Source organism: Brachionichthys hirsutus, chromosome 16 (assembly GCF_040956055.1).
Source record: "Brachionichthys hirsutus isolate HB-005 chromosome 16, CSIRO-AGI_Bhir_v1, whole genome shotgun sequence".
NCBI lineage: Eukaryota > Metazoa > Chordata > Actinopteri > Lophiiformes > Brachionichthyidae > Brachionichthys > Brachionichthys hirsutus.
The window spans coordinates 2,546,032-2,561,450 of NC_090912.1; the positions used below are offsets into that span (position 1 = coordinate 2,546,032).

The window sequence follows — 15,419 nt, forward strand, 5'->3', positions numbered from 1 at the left end:
TTGTGCAACTCTTATTGACCAGGATGGATGTTGAGGGAATGCTTTCTTTCTAAATCATTCAGACTTGCAGGTTGATGTCATTTTTGCTGGACATTCAATCTTCCAATTTTCTTGTTACTGTTTGGATCATTTGTTGCTAATATAATGCTAATACATTTTCATATTTAGGAATTTGTTTAATTAGTTTAATAATGGTTTGAATGAATAATGCACACTGATTTTATAGTTATACTTGTATGTTTTTTGTATTTTGTATGTTTTTTGTATTTTGTCATTACTATTACATGTAGCACAACTTCACCGAGAAAAATTCCTAGTCTGTGAACCCTCAATGACAATGGCATTCTGAATCTGAATCTGATAGTATTGTTTTTTTTTTTTTCCTTTATCAGTAATTTCTTGTTTATTGCACACATTGCTTGAGAAGTGTAATTTTATTCATAAAGTTTTATTGTAATTGCTAACTAAATTCACGTCTATGTTATCAGTTCATAAATGTCTCAAATGAGATTTTAATCATAGCTTTAAAAAAAACTAAAAAATTCAAATGAGGTTCTGATTCCATCGTGAGTTTTAGGCCTCTGTTGTCTGGCGCCGCCTGCTGGATTATTATTTAATGGTAAAACTTGTGCGGTGTGCTAAAGATTTTAAATCACAAGTGTCACTATTAGATTAATTTTAAGCTTCACGCACACAGACTTCGAGATGGCGTCAAGCGAAGAAGACCGAGGTACTTTTTGTAATTACATTGAATGTGGCAGTGCGTTGAAGTCTGAATTAAACCCAAATAATTCGGTATTATGACAGTAATCACTTGTTTTGGTTGGTGTTGCTTATTTGCAGAATAATATTAGCTGACCTGGGGTTAGCAAGATGGCTAACCTCCTTAACGGTTTCTTAACGCTAGCTCGAGTACAAATTACTTTGCGTTTTTATATATGCCATTAACCGCCTAGATACCTGTACCGGTGACGTGCGGTGAGGTTCGTGTCTGGTGAGGCACAGTCAGATTTACAAATAAATGAACCTACAGCTTGTTCATAATTTGATTGGCAACATTTAACGTCTTTTGTTTAAAAATTCGTACCAGAATTTTTTACATATTGTCACAAACCTGGCTCGTTCGTTTATGACAAAAAGGGGAGACCACACATAATCTGCGTATTTACAAGAGATTTAATAAAATTATTCAACTCTGCGTATCAGTGTGCGTGCAGTGTTGAATGTGTGTGGATGCGTGTGTTGATCAGTTAAAGTTTAACTGATGTTTAACTGTTAAACGTATGTTCTGAGACGGGCCTGTGTGTGAGGGGGCGTGTCGCCGTCCAGCTGGGGCTGCGGAGAGAGAGAGAGAGAGAGAGAGAGAGAGAGAGAGAGAACGGAACGGAACGGCAGAGATATGCCAGCGATGGAGGAAAAGCTGGGCTTCATTTGACAGCTTATGTTCTCCAGAACGCTACAGAACACTCGTTCGCATCCAATGGACTCTTGTCAGGCCCAGTCCGCCGGGGTTCTGCTCGAATCGGTCCCGCAATTTGACCATGAATACGCGCGGTCGCTGCTCGTGTTTGGAGGCTTCTCGGTAAATTCTTCATGTCGCATTATCCCATCCGAGTCCAGACATCTTCAGAAGTTGAGAAAAGGACGGCAGGAAAAGCAGAAAACACGGGTTCTTGCTTGACGTCCAGACATCCAGACAGCCAGCGCTTCAGTGTTTACAAGCCCGTCTCGAACGAGCGGATCAGCTGATGAGTGCCTGATTCACTCACTGGTCTCCTATCGGCTGAAGGCCGTATTACATGTGGCCTCATTCTGCAGTATTTTAATGCCGCTGAGCACAAGAATACGTGACGCACTAATTGTATTATTTAAAATAAAAAAATCATAAAATATACAATATAATATCACTGATGTTATATTATATATTATATGATTTTTATATTATTTTTAATAATACAAATACATGATTTTTATATGATTTTATATGGCCTCCACTGACTGCACATCACTGACCTGTACTTGGATTAGTTAGCAAATGTTGTAAGAGAACCTAACGTTGATATCAAAGAACAACATTGCTTTAGTCGAGATTTTAAATATGTAACCATCGGTAGACTAACTTCGGCTAATTCGTTTAGCCAAATCAACTTAGCTAACGTTGTCAAGAAGCGTGTTACCAATTACACAAAGACACATTCTCCCATTATTCACTCATTTATTCACAATATGAGCTATCTGCTTGTGAAACCGAATCAATGACACTGACTTTTGATTTTCAGGGCGCAACAATGACAATGATTCGATAGTGGACGTAGGAGCCAATTTATTAGCAGAGTGAGTATTTACATCTTCCTACTCCCTTTCGCTCACATCCTCGCATCCTAACTTCTCATTGGGCAGCACGGCGGTTAGCACCGTTGCCTCACAGCAAGAAGGTTGCAGGTTCAAATCCAACTTGCGGCTTTTCTGTGAGGAGTTTGCATGTTCTCCCCGTGTCTGGGTGGGTTCTCTCCGGCTTCCTCCAAAAAAATGCAATTTAGGTCGTTATTGAAAAAGAGAATTAATTCTCAATTGACTTACCTTAACCTTAATAAATCTGTTTGCATGTCCTCCCCATGTCTCTGTGTGTTCTCTCCGGGTTCTTCCTCCCACCACCAAAAACATGCAACTTAGGTCCAGGTTGTTATTGGAAAAAGAGAATTAATTCTCAATTGACTTATAATTGGTTAAATAAAAATAAAACTGTCTGCCTCTGTAGCTTCATCTACCGGCGGCTTCAACGTCGCGACGACGGCGCGTCAGTGACCAGAGCACAGCTGGGTGGGAGCGAGCTGACCGACCCTGACCAAAGAAGGATTGCAGAAATCCTCTTTGAGTTTGCAGAGCAGATGGATGGCCATCCAGAGCTCCAAAGGTGGGCGATGTGTCATCATTGTAACATTAATTCAGCAGATTAATTCTGGCGCTTCAAGGTAATGACTGTTTAATAAGCTTGTATGTAATTCTTAAATGTTGTTTTTTCCACAGTCTGATTAATAGAGTAGGAGTCGTTCCCACCAGGGATGTGTTCGTGGCAGTTGCCCGCAACATATTCTCTGGTGGGACAATCAGCTGGGGCCGGGTGGTCGCCTTCTTCTATTTTGCATGCCGCCTGGTTATTAAAGTGAGTAAAGTGAGACGTAGTCTAATATATATATATATAAATATAGGATTGTGAAACATCTCTTATTTCTTGTCAGGCGCTTGTGGCTGAAATCCCAGGCCTCATCCGAGCCATCGTCAGGTGGAGCGTGGACTACCTAAGAGAACATCTGGTCTCGTGGATTAGAGCGCAAGGTGGCTGGGTAAGGAAGCAGCTGACAAATCCCAACGCATCATTTAATAGAAACATAGCTCGCAGAGCGTTTTGTTTTAACGATCGATGCTAACAGTTTTTTCTGTTCACGATTTTTAGGAGGGTATTCGTGCCCACTTTGGGACACCGACATGGCAGATGGTGGCCATTTTACTGGCCGGTGTCCTTGTCACTTATTTTGTCATCTACAAGATGTGAGTCTGTTGCGATTTGGTTCTAATTACTTTATTATTGCTCTCTTCGTATCTACGGGAACATATAATGCATATGTATTTAGGTCTTAATGACACTTTTTTCCAATGATGAGAAAATAAAAATGTTCGGGCTTCTGTGAGACAACATCCCGTTAGAACTCTGGGATGTGGCGTCACAAACAACCACTCGTGTGTGTGTGTGTGTGTGTGTGTGAGTGAGTGTAAACGTGCTCTCCTATACGGCCTGCTATCTGGGTTAGTTAAAGATAATCGGTTTAAGAGCGGTGGACGATGAGCGTGTCCAGATCCATCGCTTTGGAGTCAGAGGTTCTGGTCACAGTTACCAGTGTTCGATATCCAGCCGCTCCGGAAGCTTCTTAACTGATTTCAAGTGATTTCACAGATGTGGTTTCTGCTCCACTCTTGACCTCGCACCTTTTAATCTCCTCTTATGGATGCGTCTGTCGGGGCTAAATGGACATATGGGCACCGCTTTCTATTTAAACATTCAGACAGATATAATTCCAAGCCCGCCGGTTGACTTCCTGCAGAAGCTCCGTATCCGGCGACACAACCTGGATTGGCCGGTGGCACACCTGGCCTGACTGGCAAACTGAAAGCCGTGCAGCAACATCTTAGATTTGCACGACTGTTTCCTAATTCAATATTCCCATGCTCAGCTGTCCTCCTGCCTGCCTGCCTGTCTGTCTGGTATGCGTGAGCGCGGCAGCCAGCTCCGATTTTACACCATGTTGTCGGATCAAAGTGCGAGGCTGCCGCCCACAGGTCACAGGGCAGGGTGTTGCGTGCAGCAGTCCTGGGTCATGTGTGAACCATCAAGCGTTGCTGTTATTAAAGCATCCGTCGGGGGGGGGGGGGGGGGTGTCTCTCCCTGACTTACGCCGTCACACAACTCAGAAAAGGGGCATGATCTGGACTGCATATCTAGCAAAAGCTATTTTCTCTTATGTGTAGACGACCCTGGTTGATGTGGAATGTATGCTCAAATGTTAAAGCAGGATATATGAACTAGGTAATTGTTAACGAATGAGGGGGGGGGGGGGGGGGCATGAAAGAAATGCTCCACAAATAGCAGAAGTGTCGAGCCTGTGTCTGGGAGGCCTTCTCGCTTTCTTTGAGCTTGTATTTGAGGCCATCACAAAGGAACTGTAAAGCGTAACACTTCTGCCTGTAAAAAGGTAACGGGAGAAAGTTCAAGCAACGCCCCTCAGCGACAGTCATCGTGCGGCAGATGGCGGGGCCGAGGCCCCTGAGCCCCCCCCCCCCCCCACCCCCCCGAGGCAATGCTACACCCTGGGACCCGGACACCTAATCGTACGCTGTTGAACCTCTCACCTGCTGCTCCGCTCCTCACAATGTTATCTCATCTCCCTGACCTATTGTAGCTCCCGCTGGTGATAATGACGGTGGAGAGACCCACGCATTGACCGAGCAGAGGCCCCGGCCATCCCCGGAGAGAGAGAGGCGGAATAATGGGAAACCTGGCGGTAACCGATCTCTCCATCCGGACTCCTCTGGTGGATCCGGTTTACGACCACGACCTGCAGGCAGCTCGCGTTTTTACGGCAGAGACTTTCAGTGATTCTTTTGAGTTTTTGTAAAAGCCGGGGCCGGTTGGTCACTTCACCTCCCAAATGTTGGCAGGGAAAGTTACATAATTACATAAACTTCATTCATCCCAGAATGGGAAATTCACAAATTGGAAAACATGGATATATATTTTTAAATAATTACCGATTATTTCTCTTGTGACGTTTTTTTAACCAAACTGCATCCATGCGGATATTTTTTTTTCCTTCTTGGTGCTGCTTCTGTTTTAACTTTCATTCTCCCAGAGAAAACGCCACCCTGTTCCCGCGTGACCTCGGTTCCCACCGTCCCGCCTGACACCCTCACCGTGTCCCAGTTCTCACTGCGCTCTGCTGCATCATTAATGAGACACCCCCCCCCAACCTGAATATGCAGCACTTCATCAGACGGCATAATGGAATGAAGTGCTGAAAAGGGAACTTCTTTGTAAAAATGTGTAAATGTCTCACCGGGAAATTCTGTATTCAGCATTTTGTCAGAAAAACACGCCTGCATCCGAAAGAGGGCGGAGCCATGAGGTAAGACCACAAAAGGAAGACTTCCTTTTGAATATGGAAAGAGTCTGAAATAAAAACAGGCACGTTTGAAATCCAGTAGAAGGTAGTTAATCTTTGCTGGGGATGAAACAAACTTCCCCTGATGCAATTCAATACAAATGTAATTACAGCTTCTTCCCCTTTTAAATATTAAATTCTATTAAATGCAGCATTTAATGCTTCAACCTTTGGTGAGCACCCTTTGAAAGCCACAGCAGATAAAAACTGCTTTTACGAGCAGGGAAGTGATTGTTTTGTGATCTTTGTACGTAAAAGCAGCGAAGTGCCCCTTTAGAGAATGAAATAAAAGCCAGGTTATCTCTTGTTGTCTTTGTCTTTTACGGCTTCACGATGCCTGACGATCCCGTCGAACGAGAAAGGACTTTCAAGCCTTCGTCTCGTGTCTCGTGGCCGTAAACGTGAGGAAGTGAAGGGAGAGTTTCACAATGATCAGTCTTCATTAATACCGACTGTAGGTAGAGGGAGACCTTTGTAAGCTTTACACCGTGTCCCCCTTTGTAGTCGCACAATCGACGTGTAATCAGGAACAAGGAAAGTTACTTCTTTTAGATCTCAGACAATGCAGAAGAGGAATCCCAGATTTGAGCTCCTCAAACGTGAATCTTTACGTCCGAACAGACGTTACCTTGGTAGAACGGCCCGCATCAAGTCAAATATGTTACGCTCAATGTCTAAGTGCTTTGTGTGAAACAATGGGAACCGAGACATCTATTCATAGAGAGACCAAGACCTCCATGTCCCGAGTGGAAGTGATGACCCTCACTGACATGCTAATTCTGCAGGCAACATAAAGAAGGTGAGGGGGGGGGGGACACAGCTGATAACCTTGTGCCATTGTACGTCAGAATGTCGCCGTGGGTAACGCGTGAGCAAATCCCAAAACATTCTCCTGATGAATAAACAGGTCGTACATTTTTCTGCCATTAAATTAAAGTTAAACATTAAAGCAATGTTTCGGTGATGTGTGTGTGACCAACGCTGCGTTGCCATGGGAGGACTCCCTTTCATCAAACCACATCCTGCGCCCCATCAACAACAACGACAACAAAATCAATTTGTTTGCTTTTCTCTCATCATGAGGGGGGAAAAAAGAGAGAAAGACCAACGCTGCTCAACATCGGAGCGAAGCGGCCCCAACGTAAACAGAGGTCTGTGGAGCAGGGGTAAACTTCCTCTCCTTGCACTGCTGCACACACTTCCTGGGGGGGGGATGCATCAGATTGTACCCCCACTTCCATGAAAGATGGAAGTGTTTCGCTTTGCAAATTCAAGCCACATGCTCTAAACTCCATTGTCTCCATGCCCTCACGTTGCATGTAAATACAAAAGTGCGTACTACAAAGTAGGCAGAAAGTAGCCAGATGTGTAACTTCCAGTCTTACTCATTTCAGTTCAGGGCTAAACACCAATTAAAAAAGGTATTCTGTAAAGTTTGTTAAATTTATTTCAAAGTCCAAAGAGGTTTCCTTTGATGTCTTTTGCTGCGGTGCCACCAGCTGGCTAAATAATCATAAACGCGAACATATCTCACTACCTCCCCGATTAGCTGCCATTATCTGCGCTTGCTATGGGTTGCCATGTTCATAAATCCTCCCGGAGTGGCTGCAGGTCTGAACGCATTAATGCAGTGTCACACCCATTTCGTTACACCAGCGCACTCCGTTCATCTGTTTCGGCCCTGAGGTGGAACCTTTTTCCTGCCGCGGACCGGTGTTCTACGATGCTGTTCGTTTAAATCACATGCCAATTCACCACAGCCAGAAAACAAGACAACCTTCCTCTGCAGCAGATGCTCTCAACTCTAACTTTGCTGTTATGAAGAAAGAGGATTAGGCAGCTGTTTACACTAATTCATTGTGTTTTCTAGCTAATTTTTGATTTCCTGCTCATAGCTGCAGATCATTATCTCTGATGGAAGCAGCCCAACTGCAACAAACTCTCTGGATGAGGGGTCTCCAATCAGCACACGCAGAAACCTCACGAGGAGGCATTGTCCGAGACACGAAAAGATAACGCTGGATATGCGTGAGCTCTGGCGGCCTGGTGGGAGTCCCACCCAGGGAGACTGGACAGGAAACTGCAGATGAAGGTCCAGAGCTGGGCTGCTCTATAAGTCCTGTTATTTTATTGTGTTCCAACAAACAGACAAAATCAAGGAAAGTCACAGCTGTAAGATGTGGTCGCCCTAATTTACAAAATTAGATAAAAGCTGCATTAATCTGTATAATCTGTATTTTGTATTCTTACACAGAACTTGCAGCATGTTATTTCTCAGCTGATGTGTGCTCAGTTTGTAGAAACTAGATTTGTCATCAACTGGAAGAAAAAAAAAAAACACCCTCCGATGTCTGCAGACATCTGGAGAGCTCATCAACTGTGATATTTATTAATTACCACATACAAATTCTGCTATTCCATGTCATAATTAGTAAAATAAAGTATTTTGGTGGTACAGGAAAAACAACAACCTTTACAGTAAGCGTAGGTGTGACTGCAGTCATTGTCTCCGCTGAGATCATCTCAGCGATGACCTGGGAAATCAGGATCCTTTCCTTCGATACTACGGAGACAAAGACATGTCAGAGGACGACGACCCTTTCCTCCCCTCCGTCGGAGAGGAAAGGACACCTCCCTTCACCTCTGCCTCACGCAGCGAGGAGGCTTCCATATTTGTGTTGGCTCACGGAGGCGTGGAGCTACCTGCATCCTTTTTGGCAGAAGACAGGAACAACAAGATTTAGCCATTGGCTTTGTGTGTAGAAGAGGAACTCCTAAGAGACACATTTGGGGGGGGGGGACTTTGAGGAGACCTTTTCAAACGTCAAAGCCGAAGATGCATATCTAAGCACGATTTGCCCTGCGCTCCTTTATACCGATTGAAATTCAAGATTTGGCCGGAGCCCTTTCTTCAACCCCGATCTGTTTGACCTTGGGCCACGACCCCTGCTAATATCCAAATGTCACTCGTCATGGGGACCGGCGGCTCCCGGATGAGAGGCGAGCGTGTCGCAGAGGGGACCCTGTTTCCACAAAGACAGAGACCTCTGGCGTGTCTTACTTGAATGTCTTACTTGAAGGAAAATGCCATCGGCCATCTTTGAATCGCTTCTGGAGAACATTTTGCAATCTCGCAAAATTCTTATCAGTTTTTCATTGAGAAATGCAAGGAGCAAAGTTCATCGTGCTCAACTGCGGTTTATTGATTATAACCCTTGGACAAACATGCAGGATTATCGCATTCTTTATGGCCGTTCGTTCATTAAGCTGTAAAGCTTTAGTCCTGAAATGACATGCGATCCGGAATGATGCAGAACGCTGAATTCATTCCTCCTCGTGCTTTCTAACAGCACTGGTTCCTTCTGCCGGTTGAGCGGAATGTCTTACTGCTTGTTTAGTGCTCACTGAGATATCTTGTGTTTGATCAAAGACACCAGCAGAGTCCCCGTCCCTCCAAAGCCGTCGCCGCAGAGGAAATGAGTCACACCGGCGCTGCGGTAAACAGGCCGGGACGACAAGCTGTGCTTTTGATCTCCGTCTTATTTCCGCTTCGCCCTGTGGCTTTGAAGCTCCGCCACAGAAACTGTCCCCAGAAGTCAAACGCTCTTTTTTAATCATCACTTGTTTATTGGTTGAGATTGAGAATTGTGTTTGTGTGGTCTGCAGAAAATAAGAGAAACGTAGAAACGCATGGAATGATGGGAATCATGCACAAATATTGTTTTTGAAAATATTAACAGATGCTCCGGCTTCCTCGCATATTATTTCTAAAAACATGCTTGAACTGGTTTCACTCTATTGCCAGCAAGTGTGAACGTGAACCTGGATGCAGCCCGACATTCACCTGAGTCGACTTAGACTCTTACTCCCCTCTAGATTCTGGCGTATCGTCGATCGGAGGAGGAATAAAGGCTCGTTGTGTATGAAGTCACATTTCCTCTCCTGGAGACAGACGGCTCAGTGATGCAGAGAGTTGCCATGGAAACCAGTGGCTAGTTGTGTCTCTTTTGTCCCGACTCCTTCGTCTGTGTGCCGGCACACTTTCCCCGATGGATTTCACACACAACATCTGCGCTGTCTTCAAACCCTTGACCCTTCCGCTGCAGAAGAACTTGTGGAGCGCGCCTCTTCTCTATAAAGGTCATCCACTCACACCTGCTGAGAGGGTCAGAGGTCACAATCATGACCCGGCAGGGCTCCAGTCTGCGCTGCATTCTTATGCATCATATTCATATTTCTTTATTGGAATATCCTGGAACGCTACCTTCCCTTTTTGCTTTCCCATGTTGTAGCGTGTAGCCGCTCCATCATGCAACCTCAGAGCGTGGAGGCAGACGTTAGCCTCCTAAGGTGTCCAGCGAGGGCCCGGAGCTCTGCCTGCTGCCGCTCCGTGCCCCCGGAGGAATCACCAGGGCCCTCATCAATCTGCCTCCACATTCCACAATAGCTGGACAAAGAGACTCCACTCTCAGCGGCAGATGGCTTCGCCTAAGGCTGTCCGCGCCAAGCTCCCATTGTTGAGGCCCAGGGGTTTGATACGGGGACCTTTGCTCCTCCTTCATCTGGCAGGAGGCTGCAGGGATGCCAGAAGCGGATTTCAAACCGCTCTAAATCAAAGAAATGCCCGATTATAACATGCATGTTTTAACTTAAGATGTGCCACCTCTTGCTAAATTTACAAGGGAGTTCAATCCAGCCAGTAGATTTAGGAGACACTGGTGCTCCTGATCACCGTGGATTATCCTGATTCCCACAGGAATAAAGGAGGCCCTAACAGGCAACAGTTTGCCATGTCGTCTGTTGTTGACAGCAAAATAACATAAAATGACATCTAATTAAAAACACGCAGTCAATCCGATCATCTGTTTGCCTGCCGACTCGTCAAGTTAAAACGCTACGTTCATAACTGTCATCTTGTGCGGGAGCTGGCTGCATTTAAGTAGCCGACAGACAGGTCTGCTCATAGTGATGCTTTTATTCGACACTGAAAGGGGTCCGGAGAGGCTTCTGATGGATGGCCTCCATTCCAGCGAGGATGACGAGCCGGATAATGGGAAGAATGGGGAACCGACACTCCAGCACTTCTCCTGTTCCAAGGCCCAGAGCGTCCTCACAAAGGCCTCGTCCTAAACAGCCTAATCGGGTTGAAAGGAGGGACCGCGCTTAGAAAGTTTTGTTTCCCGGTAGTAAAGCTGGTGCATTCTTTTCCCTCTAGCATCAAAATAAATTCAAAGAAAATGGTTTCCGGCACTAAACTGTTGCCGTGAAACCATCAAACATCATTACTGGCTGATTCATTTCCACCACAGCTTTATTTTTATTCATTATTATTCACACTTTTTTTTATGTCCAAATCCTAAATGTGGACATGTACCGTTAGCGGGAGCTACCGTTTTTAGCTACCTTGCTAAAGCGCCGAGGCTTGTGTGGCGGGACGGAGAGGTCGGGTCAGAGGATGTGCGCTGCAGCTTTTCAGCATCAGTGATCAAGATGAAAAGACAATAGACAAAACAAGGTCCTATTTAAAGACGGGCCACTGCTATTAATAGAGGAGTGTGAGCCCAGGGGAGGCGGGATGGGGGGAGAACGGGTAGACGTAGAGCCTTAAACTCAGGATACATCCCGTTATGGTCTGATCGCTGTCTCCAAATAATGACCAATCAGAATGAGTCCACGGGGAGCCGGCGTGTTCAGGCATTTATCATACTAGGCTCTTTATTTTGACATGCGTAAGAGGCCCAGCAGAACTTGTATCATCAGTGGAAAAGCTGAGATAAGGCCAAACCTGTCAAAACACCATCAACAGGGTTTCATCTGCAGCCCGGGCCGCTGCCAGTGTCTTTATTCGCCGCGGTTTGGTTATTCCTGATGTATCAGTGACGCGTCTGTTATCTCGGAGATGCTGCCGACGCTCAGCCTCTAGGAAAATGCATTTACGGCGTGCCGTTCTGAATGCATCCTGTGTGTTATTCCTCCAGTCAGACTTATTTCCTCCTCACTGGCCCGTCTGGCTGTGAAATCTCCTCTAAAATCAAAATAGACACTTTTGGACTGGACACAATGAGCTGCATTGTTTCTCTATGAAAGGAGAGCATGTGCTTTGCTAATGCCGCACTCGCAGCAGCCGACCTCCGGGACGACTTTTACATTCAGCCATTGATTGCGGAGCACATTTATGCACGGATGACTTCCTCCAAGGTGGCCGGAGGTTGTGGGAAAGAGCCGACGAGCAAATGGGGCCTCAATGGGGGGGCGGGCTTCGCTGAATGGACTACGGAATTTAGCAAAATGAGATGAGCAGGGGGGGGGGGCGCTTGCTGTAGATCAACACAGCTGGAATTTAACAGGACATATGGAACTGTGGGCCACAAATGCCTCCCAAATCTTTGTGTTGTCACAAAGGATCGCTCACTCAGATTGGAACCTGCACATGCATGGTCCACGCAAATACATTTAATAAATCTTCTGTATTTCCTTTGCACGCTTGATTCAAGATGAGCAAACACGGGTCTAACGTGAGTCTGTGCCACTGCTGCTCAAGCTGCCGGTTGCTCTCCGCCTAGATCGATTTCCGATCACGTGATCGGATCGGAACATCCCTAGTCAAAAGACTCGGACGCAGATGGCGATTAGCATGGCGCCTGTACCGAAGCCTGCGAGGGTGGCGTCCGGGCGGGGAGGAACACCTGCTGTCCGTTGACGCAAAGAACGTCTGAGCATGAGATCATCCGACACTATTTGCGTTTGAAGTCCGGTGTTCACGCAGGGCGACGCCAGAATGCATGAAATGACTCGGAAATTCTTGGAACGTCTTTGTTGGGGACAGCACCAGAGCAAAAAATAAATAAATAAACCGCAGCGTGGCGTTGGGTTGATGTTCGTGGGGGAACCTCACACCCTTCATCTGTTTTTATTTCCATGATCTATAACGTGATCTCTTCAATCCAGGTCATGCCGTGAAGCATTTAGCCAAACCTGCCTCTATCATTGATGCATCCCACGGGAAATCAAAAAGCTTCCAAGAAGGCGCTAATGGTACGGTTTCCCACGGATGCTACGAGAGCCGAGCAAAGCCGATGCTCCCCGAGAGGTCATCTATGATTTATGCATGTAAGAAGCGTTAATCGGCTGCTTTCATTTCAAGAATGTTTGATTTGCATTTATAATTTTGATATCTGGCCTGTTCTTATTTGAGCTCCCCGACAGTGGAACAAGGATTCCGATAATCCATTTAAAATGAGAGGATCAGCCCGGTTGGACCCACCACATGGGATAAACTGCAGCTCTGTGGGATGGAAGCTGCTCTCGTTCCCTTGGCTGGAGCCGGGCTAGGACTGGTGCCAGGAATTAATCCCAGTTTTTCTTTTTCTTTTTAAAGAGCAGATTCCCTCGAACGACGAAACCGGATGATCCGGAAGAAGGTGCGTCTCACGGTTTTCTGCGATGCGGCTTTTTCTGACAGGTGGCGCGTTGAATATGCACCATGTGGCAACCGCTGCTTGGCCTTGATACCCTTTATCCTTTAATACTGAGCCCCTCTGGATGTCATGTAACACCAGATCCCTGATTTTAATATTAATTAACGGATGATGGAGATACAGGAGCTGGAGAGCTGATGAGCAATCACAGGAAAAATGACAACATCTGGATTAATTAAAGGAGAACTGGGAGACACAACAGCGCCAAGAAAAGTAGTTAGCTCAGCCATTCCCAGAATATCTTAATATAAACCTCGCTGAATTCTCTTGTTGCTGTTTTCAATTAGTCATAAATTAATTTAGCTGCCCTACGGTCACATCTGCTTTTCATTGTCATGGCTCCTAAATTGGTCTGCCCCCCCCTCCCGGCGGAGGTCACGCTCGGTAAACAATAAGCCATTATTGCCACCCTGCATTACAAAAACATGAACCAAAATCCACACGAGTCACAGAAACAACAAGTAAAAGGTCGGAATCTAGCAGACGGTGAAACTGACGGGGGGGGGGGGGTAATTAACCCCGATTCTTTGAAAACCATTCCTCATTTTCGTCACAAACAGCAAGCATTAAAATCCTAATCAGATACAGATGGAGTAAGATGCAGAAATGATGACCTTGAATGCCTCACTGTTCTCTGCAGGGGGGGGTCACAAGATCAGAGGAGAATGCTGTGTTCAAGCTCAGCGGGTAACAATCGTCTCAGAAATATTTGGGCCATCCCTGTTCTGGAATGCTCCTTCAAGCGGATCCAGTGACGGGACACCCCCGGGTTTTTTTAACCTTTAGTTGTGTTGCCACCAGGAGAATAAATGAAGGGTATTTAATTCTGCGCCTCCCAGCTGCATCCCATCCTGATGTATAAACGCACAGTATGGAGTTTCTGACTGACCTCTGAGGATGCTATTAGCAATGGATTATGGGAGTTGTTGTCCATCGCTGCAGATGACAAATCCTCCAACGTGACTCAAAAATACACAAAAATACACTGATGAGGTCATGATTTTAAGGTTTTTTCCAAAGTTGCTGAGCCACATCCGTTCGTACACCGACCTTTATCCGGCGCTGCGCCTGCTTCTGCCGTTGGCTCACATTTTAAACCACAACGGCGCCAGATTACGCCACGAGATGGAATAACTGTCCAGAATAAAAACTGATATTTTCAGCTCAGGACATTTTCTCTTACAGGATTACAGTTTTAAAGTGGGGGGGTGCTGAAAATGCCATCAAACTATTTCCAGGCAAAACTCAAGTCTGCTAATGATGACATCATTGCTATATTTTGTGCATGCCTCTTGTCGTTTCACACTGATGCAGACAGAACAGCAGCAAAAAGTTCTGCTCGTGCTAAGTTCATCAACGCTTCTCTGAAAATGAGGCCGTGTGAATGCGGAACTGTTTCCAAAAATGTTCCCCACAAAAAAACACTGTTGTGTAAACGGGGGGGGGGCTAAAAGTCTGCGGCCACCGGGGGCTTCTCCTGCAGCGCCGGCCGGCGAGCGGTCCCGTGAGATTCTGATGCATCGGACTGCTCTGTCATTATCACAGCACCGGATCCCACAGCTAAAACCTTCACAATAACACACACACACACACACACAGATCATGTTTCCACCTCTTCATGTTCCACAACATAAAGCCCTGCCTGTAACGCTGGTGAGAACAGATACAACAAATAGGAAAGAGTCCCCCCCCTCCCCCCTACTCCCAATTCAGGCTGTCCCATTTAATGCATTTATGTTTCAAGCCATGGTGGTGAAGAGTGAACCCCAACATAGAGGCAGGGTGCTGGGAAGCATTAGGCTGCCGGAGTGGAAGTAGGACACAAGCAGGGGGGGGGGGGCGACGATCAGGCCTGAACAGTTATGCAAATACCTTGTGTCGACTGGAGAGAGTGAAAGGGGGGGCAATTAATGACTCTGTGGGGGCCACTAATAAAAAAGAAGACATCAACCACCGGCAGGGTGTGTGTGTCGTCGTCGTCGTCCCCCCGTCTTATCTGGAGATCCGGGCCACAGAGCACCGAACTTGTTTATTTAGAAAAGAAATAAACTTCATCGCAACTGATGAATCAACATCCACACGCTGCCATGGAGATTTAAACAGGCGTCTAAACGTCCTTTGATTGCGGATTAAATCACGTCAGATCACGCACAGCTCCTCTGTGAGGGTCCATCTGCTGGATGCACAAACCAGAAAGCAGAGAGAGAGAGAGAGAGAGATCTCAAAA

At 46.1% G+C, this 15,419-nt stretch overlaps 1 protein-coding gene across 1 annotated transcript; it reads left to right on the forward strand.

Moving 5' to 3' along the window:
* The first annotated feature begins 705 nt into the window (after window positions 1-705).
* Window positions 706-3,553, forward strand: LOC137905510 (apoptosis regulator BAX-like). The gene is made up of 6 exons (XM_068749755.1): window positions 706-730; window positions 2,280-2,334; window positions 2,759-2,914; window positions 3,028-3,163; window positions 3,240-3,344; window positions 3,455-3,553. Exons 1-6 carry the CDS (start codon window positions 706-708, stop codon window positions 3,551-3,553), a joined length of 576 nt encoding a protein of 191 aa, XP_068605856.1.
* The last annotated feature ends 11,866 nt before the right edge of the window (window positions 3,554-15,419 follow it).